Source organism: Leguminivora glycinivorella, chromosome Z (assembly GCF_023078275.1).
Source record: "Leguminivora glycinivorella isolate SPB_JAAS2020 chromosome Z, LegGlyc_1.1, whole genome shotgun sequence".
Classification (NCBI taxonomy): domain Eukaryota; kingdom Metazoa; phylum Arthropoda; class Insecta; order Lepidoptera; family Tortricidae; genus Leguminivora; species Leguminivora glycinivorella.
The window spans coordinates 11085175-11099982 of NC_062998.1; the positions used below are offsets into that span (position 1 = coordinate 11085175).

At 36.3% G+C, this 14808-nt stretch overlaps 3 protein-coding genes across 3 annotated transcripts; 1 reads left to right on the plus strand and 2 right to left on the minus strand.

Annotated features, from left to right (window-relative positions):
- Nucleotides 1–81: 81 nt before the first annotated feature.
- Nucleotides 82–11177, minus strand: LOC125240819 (zinc finger protein ZFP2-like). The gene is given in 12 exon segments (XM_048148944.1): nucleotides 82–550; nucleotides 1181–1338; nucleotides 2477–2553; nucleotides 3692–3782; nucleotides 4431–4734; nucleotides 5571–5599; nucleotides 5601–5703; nucleotides 7771–7917; nucleotides 8279–8404; nucleotides 8763–9075; nucleotides 10508–10692; nucleotides 11056–11177. Coding segments are annotated over 11 exon segments (1602 nt in total). The 5' UTR covers nucleotides 10631–10692; nucleotides 11056–11177; the 3' UTR covers nucleotides 82–419.
- Nucleotides 11178–11605: 428 nt separating this feature from the next.
- LOC125241061 lies at nucleotides 11606–12847 on the minus strand. Its single transcript, XM_048149353.1, has 3 exons — nucleotides 12547–12847; nucleotides 12285–12455; nucleotides 11606–11861 (listed from the first exon to the last, which is right to left on the minus strand). The coding sequence occupies exons 1-3, from the start codon at nucleotides 12707–12709 to the stop codon at nucleotides 11650–11652; spliced, it is 546 nt and encodes a 181-aa protein (XP_048005310.1). The 5' UTR covers nucleotides 12710–12847; the 3' UTR covers nucleotides 11606–11649.
- Nucleotides 12848–13184: 337 nt separating this feature from the next.
- Nucleotides 13185–14103, plus strand: LOC125241062 (endothelial differentiation-related factor 1 homolog). The gene has a single exon (XM_048149354.1). It carries the CDS (start codon nucleotides 13317–13319, stop codon nucleotides 13755–13757), a length of 441 nt encoding a protein of 146 aa, XP_048005311.1. The 5' UTR covers nucleotides 13185–13316; the 3' UTR covers nucleotides 13758–14103.
- The last annotated feature ends 705 nt before the right edge of the window (nucleotides 14104–14808 follow it).

Here is a 14808-nt window from a genome sequence, read left to right on the forward strand (position 1 = left end):
AACTGCTAGTGAATGTCCCAAATCAACACATAAAAAATGAAAATAATTAAAAACAGCATTTTCTATTTTATTGCTAATATATATAATCACAAGATAATTAAAAAAAAATCTTATTCAACTGAATAATTAAGTAGGGCTAAGAGGCGCGTTCAAGATATTCCATATCAAGGTTTACTCTAAGAAATGAAACATACTGGCAGTGTTTAGCGCACCCCTGCCACCCGCGCGTGCAAGTCACTTGCTTTATTGCTAAACGAGAGGTAATTAATACTTAGTTCGTATAGGATAACATGTGATTCGTAAAACCTTGTGCTCGCTATCATTGTACTGATCATGATTGAGAAATACAATGTCCTTGTTATATTTCCAAAAAATACTATGTAGGGTGGGGTATGAACAACTTAAAAAGTTTATCTGACTCAGAGCGTCTGGTCGCCGTGGAGCTCGACCTCCACGGCCGGCTGCGAGTTCTGCTGGTCGGCCTGCTGCGTCGCCTGCTCGAGCTCGGCCTGGTTCTGTTGTAATCTTGATGGAAGCGGTGTCGTTTGGCCTGACAACGAAAATTACATTTATTGTAGTCTCTGAAGGTAGTGAAGATTATAAAAAGCGTTAGGTCATCCAATGTACTGTAATACGAAACCATAGTACAGACGAAGTGTAACTGAAGCACTAAACAATCCATCGTTGTAACATCTTAACAACATAATAGGTGCTTAATGCATGTGGTATTAAAAGCGAAATGACACAACTAAACATCAGATTGACGCCAATATGAGACTGTCATACTGATTTGAGTAAATGACTTAGATTTCAATCCTTCTAGTCATTTTCCAAGTGAAACCTATACGATTAAGGATTAATTTAGTAAAAATCTAGTTAAAAGTTGTATGTTCTAAAAATAATGTTAAATAAATATTAAATAAATATTATAGGACATTCTTACACAGATTGACTGAGTCCCACGGTAAGCTCAAGAAGGCTTGTGTTGTGGGTACTCAGACAACGATATATATAATATATAAATACTTATATACATAGAAAACATCCATGACTCAGGAACAAATATCTGTGCTCATCACACAAATAAATGCACTTACCGGGATTCGAACCCGGGACCGCGGCGTAGCAGGCAGGGTCACTACCGACTGCGCCAGACCGGTCGTCAAAATGTTCCACGTACCATACTTATCGTGGATTCCCCTATGTCTCTTCAAGGCGAAGCGGTCGGCGAACGCGGCGGTACAAATGTCACATTTGAACGGCTTTTCGCCCGAGTGTACTTTGGCGTGATTCTTCAGGTGAGCGGCTTGACTGAACGCGGACCCGCACGTGTCACATCTGTAATGGGGGTAGACTTTAGTACTCTGACGATAAGGCGCAACGTAAGAATTTCAACATAATGTCAGCCGGGATATTTGCGCCTTGTGGGATAAATGCGTCTTTTCAAGATAATTATCATCTAAACGGAACATGTTAGAACTATTCCAACCATCTATGTTTTAAGTATGGTCACCAAACTTTCAATTTATACGGTTATCAATTTTAATATATCCCGTTTAGAAGATATCTTCAAACGACGCATTTACCCCAACCAATGCAAATGTCGCGGTTGATGCCTCGAATAAGGGCCCCCCACATCTAACGTCTCGCGAGCGTAGCGTTGGGCCAACTGTATGAAAAAAGACGTCGCGTCGACGTCGCGCCGATGCGGCGTCTGGCTTTGCCATACAGTTGGACCGATGCTACGCTCGCGAGACGCTAGATGTGGGGGACCCTAACCCGACAAATTTTAAACCACGCTTTCGAGAAAGACAAAAGTGTTTACCACTGATCTATTACACAGACAAATCGACAATATTATTGTCAAAATGCAAGGTAAAATTCATCTTAAAGTACAGTCGGTTAACAGTGTATAAAACCGTTAACGCTTACCACTCAGGCTTTCAGGTCGTGTTGCTTACCTATTGACTATACTAAACTCTGGTATCAATAAAGACCTGTGGCACATTTCTCGAAGCTACAAGTTACAATTTACAAGTGGTAGATGTCTAATATGACAGGTTGAAAAGAGACATCCGCTTGTAACTTTCAGTTTTGAGAAATGGGCCCCAGAGGGCTACTAAGAATTTTGTACAACAGCTTTTCTGCACTGGTTGATGTCATAGCTATATGAATCTGATTTGCGCTCTGTTAAATAATCAATAGTGTTAAATGTATATAAACAATAAAGCAACAATGTATGAAAAGTTTGAAAAGAGCTGGTGGCTTAGCGGTAAATGCATGTGACTTTCAATCTGAAGGTTGCGGGCTTAATTCCCGGCTCGTACCGTCCGTAGTCCGTACTTATTATGCACAAAATGAGCTGTAGCAAAATGTCGGCAGAAGAAGAAAAGTATGCCCCAATGTTTTTTTAGTAAGGAGTCTTTGTGAGGCTGTCACCGTGTCGTACAAAACGGATTAGTGGTAAAGTACTCACTTGTACGGCTTCTCTCCAGTATGGATTCGCCGATGGTTCCATAGCGTGGCGTGCCTTGCAAAGCCCTTGTCACACACCTGCACAACATTACAATAAGATCAATGGTGTAAATTATTTTTCACTACATGATTTTAAAAAAAATATTTCATAAGCAAATCATTTTAAGTATACATAAATCCGGCGATACTATAGTTATTCGTTTAGTTTGAGCCAGCATCGGCTTTATTTGACTCGTGTTTTGTAATGTTACATTAACCCTTAATAGAGCAGAAGAATTTCGGAAATTAGTCAAATAAAGTCTAAACTATGGTGGTAAATAAATGCCCCCTGCCCTATTAAGGGTTAAGGCCCACTTGCATGAACCACATTTGACAAACACATCATCGTCACGCAGCAGACGTCTATGGAACTTCCCATACAATAACATTTAACGGTGACATGATGCAACCGGCCCTTAGTAACATAATTAATTTTAGATAGCGCTAATTTGCAAAATTTTAACCTTTCTTAATCACTTTAGGTACAAAAATAATGACATTTTTTGTTTGAATTGAATAATAATAAAGTATTCAATGAGGTATGTACCCCCAGCATTTAAAACAGATGTTAACTTAACAGGTAGTTCCCAAATAAAATACCTATTCAAAATCCTACCTATACCAAAGGTAAATAATAAATGTTCACGCAATAATGTAAAATAATTTATGAATTCATTTCATTAATATTAAACTGTGTAAACTCACTTACATTTTCATATGGGATGACGCATTTAAGTTTTAATTATTATGATTTATGGAGACAGTAAATGATTAGTTGAATGAGAATCAGTTTCTGTCTAGAAAATGATTAAAATCTGCTCCTTTATTTCTAAATTTTCTGTTAGTTCCTATAATCTTATTGTGACATTACTTTTTTTTTCATTTATTTGTTTAACTAGTTTTTACTCCAAATCGTACAAAAATGTTAGGATAACGCTAGGAAGAAGTGGCCGACCGATTACATTCTTAAACAGTACTTCGACAGACGAAGCTTAGTAATTGAATTTAACGAAAGTGTTAATACTCAGATCAGGGACCCTGGAGACCCAATCCGCGATGGCGGATATAGCACTAGATAGCGATCAGTGCCCGCCAGTGGAGTGAAACACGACAGGCTCCAAAGAATTAGAGTAATAAACCTAGGCAAATATATCTTAAGTATTGGATGCATTCCTACCTCGCAAACATAAGGTTTTTCTCCAGAATGCGTCCTCTCGTGGTTCTTGAGATGTGGTGACTGAGAGAACTGCATACCACACGTGTTACACCTGTACAAATAAAATTGAACCTTCAAGTCCGGAGACGCGATATCACAGGAGCGTTACTTCTAGAACGGCCAGCCTAGCAGAAGTGACAATCTTTCACGCTTATAGCGTATTGTAACGATATTTGTCTCTATCGCTCTTCTATATGTATATGCTACGACTGGGCCAGTTGCGATTCATTCGTCACGGAGCGTGAACGATTGTCACTTCGGCTAGCAAGTCATAAGTTAAGGTACTCACAGACTATCAACTCGCTGGACAATAATGGTCTGCCAATTATCGCCCAACAAACTTATAATCAGTGGGACCTTATGTAACTCAGCCCTAATCCTATGGACACCTATTACACACACGATTTAAAAAAAAACTGCATAGAAATAGACTAGTTTCCTATACATAAAATAAAATATTTTATGCAGTGCACCAAATAAAGCACCAAATAATTAGAAGAAATATATGGACAGTATTTATGTTTAAACATTATTTCAATTAAATAACTCAAAGAAAAAGATGTAAAGTAAATGAATTGACCGTGACGTCACTCCTTAGCCTATTTATAAACTGGGTCTCGACGGCTGACTGCTCTAACTTCAGTATTGATCATAAAATATCATCAATAGGTACATTGAAATGAATCAAAAAGCAATTTACCTATATGGTTTCTCTCCCGTATGAATTCGGGAATGATTCTTGAGATACACAGCTTTCGCAAAAGCAATGCCACATATTCCACATTTGAAATTCTTCTCCCCGGAGTGCAGTTTTTTGTGCGACCACAGCGAGGAGTATCTCGAGAAGGAGCCCCCGCAAATATTACAGTGGAATGGCTTGTCGGTGTTCGACTGGTTCAGCTTATTCTTGTTGCCACCAACAAATATGATGCCTGAGCCGTTGCAGTTTTGGCACTTGGTCACAGAAGCTAGGTTTCTCTTTTTCACTGGATGGTGACCAGGCACTGTAATAAGAATGTAACAGTCAATGTGTTTGTTTATTTAATATGGTAAAAAAATCCAAGATAAGTGATTACAATGACCTGACCTTATATTATTTAAACGTGCGTTCATTCGTTAAGACCTAGCTTCGAGTTTGTTTCCAAACCAATCGGCATTATAAACCTATTACTAGTTGTCTTTCAATGACTGGCAATGGTATGTACTAAAATTAAAACTTATTTATTTATGCGATCAAATCATATGGCTCCAATATTTAAGTATAAAACTGCAAGGTTCACCCTATTACATATGCATAATGCATAGGCAAGATGCCCAATATGTAGGCTCATGCTTACATGAACATTTTCAATGATAACTTTCTTGGACATTAACAATAATGTAATTGTCAATAAAAACTATTCTATCCTTTTCAGGCCTCAACTGTCCATGCCAATCTAAAGTCAGACCAAGCTAGAGCTCAGGTGTTGTAAGTGTTAAGTAAGCAGGCTATCATAATTACTGGAGCTTGGTTTTGACTCAAAATCCGTTCAGAGCTATAAGCGAGACATAGAAGATAAAGAGTTATTGTCGTATTTAAGGATAGTACTACACATGCCTATAACATAATTATTAGAACAGGTTAAATATGACTAGTTAATAAATTAAATTTTGACATGACTATCTCTGCCCCGGTAAAGCAAATTAGCTGTAAACCATAAACAACTGATATTGAAAATGGAATGGTCAGATAGACATCTTAAGCATATACCTTTGCATCTTGCTTTGCAAATTTTTTTGAGATACCGTTACTGCCTTAGGAGATGTGTAATGTCACATCGCAACCATACAAGTATCTTACTTGGCTTTTGCTGCTGGGACTGCTGCTGGCTGCGCCGTGGCCAGGGGGTCAGAGGTGGGCTGCACCCCGCTCACGCCGCCCACTTCGAACTTCACGTTGTCTTCTGACGTCACGAATATTTGCGTCGCGTTCACTGTAAATAGGCAACTTGACTGTACTTAAAGTAAAATATTTTTCAGTACAGATGGCGTTTTTTTTACGCACTAGTGCGAGAAGTGGTTCATTATATGCCAGGTCGAAACTTCGGAGGCTCATCTGTACTGAAAAACGTCGTACGATACTCGTGCGAAAAGGAAATCCGTAACTCGTGTCGATTTAAAACACTCCCTTCGGTCGTGTTTTAATTTATCGCCACTCGTTTCGAACTTCCTTTTTACGTATCGTAATGTACTATTATACCATCCACGAAATTAAGCATCAGATAATTATAAGAAAACCAGAGACAAAAGTTATTTTTAACTCCAATTTATATACAACTAGGGAACAATTCAAATTATTTTATTGAATATTTTTTTATTTGTTCTTTTTTTCAAGTAGTCACACTACTATACATATATAAATTATAAATTGAAATTGATATCATACACGAAAGAAAGAACGACAAGGCCCACTGGTGGCCGAGCCGGGAATCGAACCCGGGTCTTCAGCTTACGCGGCTAACGTCTTCACCACTAGACCACCCGCCCGCCGTGGTACCTGACGAAATTTCTCTAGTGTGTGCTATCTCTGATAAGGCTAGGCACCTTTTGACCAACTCTAAGGGCGAGCAATTAGTCCTATACGAATCATTTGCAGGATTACGATATAGCGAGAGAGATGGTACTGCCATCTATACAACTAGGGAACAAATAAAATTATTTTATTGAATATTTTTTCGCTGCGTAAGCTGAAGACCCGGGTTCGATTCCCGGCTCGGCCGCCAGTGGGCCTTGTCGGTTTTTTTTCGTGTATGATATCTGTTTCAATTTATAATTCCAATTTATATTTTAAAATCAGATAGAAATATATGAAGTAAATCAGTTGACCGTGACGACACTCAATTCGATTTCATATTAATTCCCTATTTGCAAGTCGTTCAAAATCGTTTTGACAGTTCTTAAAAAGACTATTATCAAAATATAACAAGACTGCAAAATTCAAAAATTCAAAATATTTATTCAGCAAATAGGCCACAGCCACAGGGGCACTTTTACACGTCACATACATTTTAACATGATTTTTATATTTGAATTTAAATTACACAATTGATACAATACTAATTTTACCTAATGTATAACGCTACTACAATTTATTAGAGATGTACATATAAGGTCTCTTCAAGTCGAATTACAACTAAAACTACACATAATATAAAAAAAAGTACAGACATAAAAATAATCTGCTTAAGACGATACGGTAGGGGTCAATTCTCCATACAAACGCTCTCGACTATTTCCTCTCTGGTTTTTGAAGATAGAGCAATGATTTGTTCAACACAGATTGTTATTATTTTTATCTGTGTCGGACCGTTTTGATTTTTTTGATATTCTGCTTTTTAAAGATTCTAGAGCCAATCAAAAAATTCCAAAAACGGCCTTTTTCATTGTGGCGCAAAAAAAGGTGTGATACTCAAGATTGGTAACAATTAACCAAAAAAGCTAAACGGTCCGACATAGATTATTTCATTGTTACTCAGATTATCAAATTTCGTTTCGATTGATTAAGTTTTGAAGGAGGAAAGAGTCGAGAGCGGAACCTCGATTTTAAAGATTATTTTGAAATATCTTTTGACTGAGTTGTTCTTAATGGACAATTTTTTTTCGATAAATCTAGTTAATAACACTTGTATATTTAACTAAAATTCCCAAGTTGAAAGGGGGGCTCCTTTCCATTTTAGCATTTTCGCTACCGTAACCTCTTAATAATAATCTTCGTTGTGTACAACAAAGTGTCTAAATACCCCAAGTGACATGATAACTTGAGATAAGAATTAAAGGTTAAATGACATGCAACAATGAACTCTTGCAGTGCAGTATCTCACAAGAAACTAAGTTGGTCTATAATTAAGAATATTATAAAATTTTGAATCTGATGAAAGTGAAAGTTTGAATGTAATGAAAAGAGAATACGAAATATTTCACTAATATTCTAAAAAACTTATTTTTGTAAGTAAATATAATAAATGTACAATCGGAATAATAAGTTATTTGGTCATACATACTTTGATTGTTTCTCTGTTGATCAACAGAGTCCTGAGCAATACAGTTTTCACAACGGATGAGCTTGGGTCCCTTCCTTTTAGGGTTGCTGGTGATGGGCCCCCCGCATGTGATACATTTTTGAACTTTGTCAACCAGAATGGGTTTGGCTGAAAACAAAAAGTGACATAGTTATAAGGAAAACATGGTTGTTTATTAAATAAAAGTGTAAATAATAGTAATAGTCAATGTGGGCATAATGGCTGGTCATTTATCATAAATGTTCTGTAACTTAACTCTTCTATTACATATTTAATTTGCACAAATTAATACCATAGTAGACTTAAGCTATGCTTTATTTATACGAGTCCACTATAGGGAGTACAAATAAAAGTACAGTTGTACTATTATTTTTAAAAACTTGACTTCTATTAGCATACCCTTATCTAATTTCTTGTATTGTTTTCCTTTCTGTCTAACTAAGTATCCTAACCAAATCTGTAAAAAACAAAATTATAACCATAAACTTACTGTCTTGTAACTGAACATGGTGCTGTTGCTGATCAGATGTGTCAGAAGATAAAATTTGTATGTGAGGGGGCATGGCAACCTCATTGCCGCCGCCGACACCTGTGGCTACAACCGTGATGTTGCCATCTGCAAGAAAATTAGCATGTTTAAATTATTTACCCTATAGGCACTGGTGAACTTAACACTAGCTATCGGCGATAGAGACGAACAAAAGATAGTCACTCCCATGCAAATAAAAGGAAAGAGCGCGATTTATAGTTCATCGCTCGGCGACGAACTATAGCTCGCTCGCGCTGTCATCGTGTCTCTCATTCACATGGGACTATCTCTTGTATGTTTCTATCGCCGATAGCTCATAGCTTACTAGCTTTTGGTGGGACCAGTACCTTATATTTAAAATATTATAATCTAACAGCATGTGCAGCAAAATACAATTAAGCTTAGCATTTTATGATTCAACAATCAACATAAACATGGATTTTACCTGAATCCTGGGCGTGTATTCTTTTGTGTGCGTTAAGTAGCGTCAGGTGGCCAAACATAAGCCCACACACATCACATTTGAAGCTTATATTTGATATTGTATTCTGAATTCCATTCGGAGCAATCTGCATCTGGTTGACCAGGGCATAGTTGTACGAGAAAGGTTGTGCGATGTAGCATGTTTTGTCATCACTGGTGGTGAGCTGGGCGATATTCACGGCTCCGGAGACTCCACCGGAAGCACTGGTAGCTCCCGCTCCGATCTTACCAATCATGTTCACGTTTGATGTGGTGTAACAGAATGTGGGAAACTCCTGGGAATACACAATACTATGTCTTTAACAGTGCTTCCAAACATTGAGATTTTGTGATGAAAGCTTTGGTTGATATTAAAGCATATATCAGCCCTGCCACCTTAGCTTGCAGTCTGTAATAACAGTAATTTGTCAGGCTCTACCTTAACGATTCATGTTACATTTATTAAGCCCGTTCATAAACTATGTATGACAAAAGTAAAATTAAACATTATTCCCCAAAAATGTATTATGTAAAACATTAACCAATGCATACCTAATTGAGCAGTGTCTATTCAGAAGGGCTTATTTTTGTATGAATTTTGGCATTATGGAAAGACACTTCTCTATTAATTAAATGCTATGGAAATCTATTTAAAAAAAACCAGCATAGAAATTGTGTAGTGTATTCAGTTATCATATGTTACAATTAAATAATAAAACAAATCTGTCTCTCTAAATAAACCTTAGAATCCTAGAACTTGACCTAATGACCAAAGTGACCAATCAAAATGAGACCAACAAACATGAGTTACTGGAGTGTAATTTAAATCAATAATATATATTTTGTATTATTTAGGGAAATCTTGGGATTAGTTGTTAAAGCGGACCCCAGGCTCCCATGAGCCGTGGCAAATGCCGGGATAATGCAAGGAGGATGATGATGATCCAGGGAGATGTGCGCAAGGTTTTTAACTATTGTTTTTCATCCTTATGGTATATGGTAAATATTTTTCTGCTATTGAATTTGTTAATCACTTAACTCATTAGCAATTCAAATTTAGCCAATGTTTAATATAATTTGTATTAATGCAAATCATATTAAACATCAAATGGCAGAAACTTAAGGATGAAAATGTACCTGAGCACATCCGCCTAAATAAACTTACCAATTAAAAATGGAGCAGGATAGATTAAGCAATACATTTATAAAGAAAAACCCATAAATGAAAATAGTGACATTGTAACCAGCTGAAATAAAAAATAAATCGCAGAGCCAAACATAAATGTTGTTTTTGATTAAATGTATGATTTAAATAAAATGCATAAGCAGGATTATACCATATATTTTAATAGAAACTGCAATGAAGTTTCCAAAATGAGTTGTTAGTTACATAGCTTTTTGTCTTACTTAAATGGATTAAGTTATGCTAATACAAAAATAATTACATATGTAGTTTGTCCTAAACCATGCCTAAATATTATTTCATCAATAATATTAACACTAATTATCAGCAATGTGATATAACAACATGTACCTATGATGGAACATAATGAGATGTGTACAAGGTTTTGTTTGAAAACATAAGATCAACTTTTAAAACCATTTAGGCAGTTAGCATTAACAAGTTTGAAAGAGCGCGTTGTTGTGACCGAAGCGAGGGAGGAGAGCCTGACAGCATACTTGTCTCCACGGCAGTGCCGTACAAGGCGAGGACACAAAGCGTTATACCTGCTGTTGAGACTGTGGCGTGGTCTTCTGCTGAGTGCTCTCTGTATTCTTGACTTGCGTCTTCTGCTCTTGGAACTGGAGCGTGGGGACTGAGCCGGTTTGCACGGCATTCGTCGTGAACATTTTCGCCGTACTAACTATTTACTTACATTACTAATCATCACTCATACCTTTTATTCCCCGTACTGTAGACACAATAACATACATTAAGCCACAAATACGGTTACGCTAGGTTCAACTTAAAAGCGCGGCTAATTGTACGGAACGTTGTTACACGAAAGAGAGACTTCAAAACACAAAGTGCGAAGGTAACGGGAAATATTTCTTATCAGTCTACTCTGCTCGTAAAAAGATCAGATGCTATGAAAGCAGAGTCTCAGTGCGTAGTCAATATGAAAGAAAAGGATGACGGACTATCTACGGGCTTCAGTACAAGTAAACGGACGCCATTGTATATTCGACGACAGACGCCGCGCTATGACCATGTCGCCATGTACAAAGAAATGATTATGCTATTATAGTTATAGAAGACCAGAAATAAAACCTACCTCTTCTCCAATTTGATTATTCTCTTAGGAAATTCATCTAAACTTCAAAATAATTATGATTTACTTGCTGTCTCACTTTAAAATCACACAATCCTCCATCTCACAAAAGAAACGAAATGGCGATACAAAAATAAAATGGCCGCCAGCAAGTTGACAACTAGACGCGTCCAATTTCTGACAATTAAATGTTGCCAGCATTAAGGATTCGAATTATTAGGTTGGTGACATTGTGTAAAGCTAGATCCCAATGGACATCCTGTAAAATTATTTATTGATCAATAAATATTTAAAAAATCGTTGTCAATAACGCTCTTGGAATAATGATACAATAAGTTAATTCTTTTTAGTAATTCTAGGACAGTAAATATCTCTTTATTTTAAGTATCGATACCAGTGACTAGCAAGTTAGTTGCATGTGCTGTTTGGTCAGTAGTAATTCATTTGCAGCATTCCCAAATTTCCCAAGGAGTTGACTTGACTACAATGAATTCCTAACTAATATTAATTAATAATAACTAGTACTATATTATGAATAAATAAACACTGGTGATTAATATTAAGATATTTATTAATAATTAAATATTACCAATTTAATTAACCTATCTCACTCTTAAAATCTATATCTGTCATATCTTGATCTTCACATAGTGGATTGTTGTCAAGGTTGGGGTTCACTTTTACATCAGCTTCTTGTATTTTAGATTTCCACTCTATTTTAAAGGTATCTATTGCATCTTGAACTGTTTTGAAACTTATTGGCGCCAAATTATCTTCATCTTCTACAGGTTCACTTGGAATATCTGTTTCTGTAAAATAGTTAATGTGGCACATAAAAATAGAAATAGGTCAGTAATGGTTGTCAAAACATAATATTGAACACCCTCTAGTCTAGATCCTTGTATTTTTCCGACATTAGAATGTTGGAAAAGGTGCTTCCGCCAAATGAGCCATGGAGGCCTGCCAGATGCATGTAATTTTTTCCATATCATCTCTCTTTTATATCTTATGCTTGAAATAAAAATTACTCCTACTTTTCCATGTTCACTTTAGGATCCTTATTTCTTAAATAATACAAAATCAGATCCATAAATATTATGACAAATATTTGGGTTGTAGCTCCCTAGCTGCAGACAGCGACACATACAAATATAATCCACCTTTGGCTCTAGAAGTAGACAAGATAGTTAGTAGTCTTGTAGATACGTAACTAAAGAATGTTATATTATTACCTGCTCCTTCTTTAGGAGTAATGTAAGTATGCTTCATTCTGAGGTATTTGTCTCCTTTACAAATATACTTCATACTTTCCTTTGGCACTTTGTCAAAAAGAGGATCCTCACAAGGTGGAGCTTCATCTCTAGCGAAGAACATGTATGTTCCAAGAGCACTTTCTAATTGGCCTGCAATGATAACATTAGTTATATGATTTATATACAAATTATCAATACCTAAGTAACAAGATATTGATGAAACATGGTAGTGTACACATACCAGTGAATATTGTGTCATCTAATTGAATTATAGGGTTTTTCTCACTAATACCAAGCACATGTATAGATCGATAGTTTTCCATGTTAACGGAATCCTCGAACTCCGCGAAAACTAGAATTTCCTCTTCTGAATCGGAGGATTCTTCACAGATCTTTGCTTCCATTTTTTAACGAATAATATGCAACTGCCATAAAAAGTATTTATAAATATGTTCTAGAGAAGTTACAAATACTCAAAGTAGTAATAATAGGTTGAAATAAAATACTAAAAATGAGAGTACATCATGTCATGTAAATAACCAAACCACTTTGGATAGGACTATGTGACATTGATTAGTAATTAAGTGTTGCATAGTAAAAAAAAAAAACATTTAATTCATTCGGTCTCAAATCTCTTCTACACGATCCACTATTATATTCTTAGCTCTATACTGTTCCACGATGAATATTAGTATCATTCTATATTATTTAATGAAATAACAACGCAGTCTCAAACGAAAAGAAAACATAGGAAGCCTAATAAGTGTTCTAATTTTCAACGGAACCAATGGGTATCTCGATTCGGTGACGGAATTCCGTATTGTATGTGGTGTGGTGAGAATAAAAATGTATTTGACAGTAATACATTCGTAGTCTATGGTGCAGTGACTTTTCTCATTTTTTACTCTGTTCTGTAAGTTGTTTTTTGCGGCTAGACGACGAGAACAAAGCAGAAAGCGAAATCTAAATTTCAATTTAGCTTACTGTCTTATCAATTACAAGCTCGTAAACATGTCAGACTGGGATACGGTTACTATACTTCGCAAGAAACCACCGAAGGCATCAGCTTTAAAAACTGAGCAAGCAGTAAATGCCGCTCGCCGTCAAGGTTTACCAGTCGACACCCAACAAAAATATGGAGCAGGAACTAATAAACAGCATGGAACTACAAAAAATACGGCGAAACTTGATAGAGAAACTGAAGAATTAAAACATGAGAAGATACCACTGGATCTTGGAAAACTTATCATGCAAGGACGGCAAGCAAAGGGCATGAGTCAGAAAGATTTGGCCACTAAGATCTGTGAGAAACCGCAAATTGTTAACGACTACGAAGCCGGACGCGGTATTCCGAATAACATGGTTCTTGGGAAGATTGAAAGGGCAATTGGAATAAAACTTCGTGGAAAAGAACGTGGCCAGCCACTACAGCCTCCTGGAGGAAAGAAATAACGGATTCCCTGGGAGGCGAAGACTATACTCCGATTTGTTAACTGCATAAATTTTATTCTTAATTTTTACTTGCTGTTGGAAGTGGTTCTATCATTTTAACTTGAGTGATGTAAGATATAAGCAAGAATTTATTTTCTTTCGCAATCTAGATATTCTGTGATGTGTTACCGTACCACGAAAATAATTTTTATGTTGATTTGGTCCAGCAAGAAAGGCCTTTTTGTGAAATTAGCTATGTTTATAATAATTCATAATAATAATGTAATAGGTATCTAGTTATGGTTAATATTGTGGTTCTTTTGTACTCATGAAAAACGAATGAAAGATGTAAACTGATTATTAGTCAGATGTAGTTTTATTGTAATTTATATTATAAAATTTATAAAACATTAGCCAACATTAGAAACTTCAACTTCGGCATGAAATTGTTTTTACATGGACTATATGTACGGATTCCAAGTAACTACAAAATTAAACAAAAAAAAAACCCCACGTAGCTAACCTAATTCTTTACTCGAGGTGCATGCTATGCGAATGCGAAGCGGGTGACATCATTTATTCCAATCAGCTGTGTCAACAAACTAAACAAAGCGCTGTGTAATGGGACGAATAGGTACCTATTCAGTTGAGGTTGTACGTGCGATTGTCCAATAAGGCCCCGCGCACACGGAGGCAACAGTTGCTCGGCGACTTTCGTATTTGTATGAAAAGTTGCGTCGCCTCGTGTGGCGACGCAACTTTTCATACAAATACGAAAGTCGCCGAGCAACTTTGTCGCCCGTGTGCGCGGAGCCTAATAGGAGATTGTAAGTGAGAGTGTTGCCATGTTCACTAGTAGATAATGAACATTAAGGTAACATTGTAATGTATGTCTTAAATACACGGTGTTTCCGGTATCACTCAAAACCTCAGACACCCCAACTGATTTTTATTTTTTTAAACTCATCTAGAGTATTCATCTTTCAATCTGATCGTTACTTTTTTTTTAATTGAATTTTTAATTTTCTGTACAGCTCTACTTGACTTTTAGCTCTACACTCAATAAAATAAT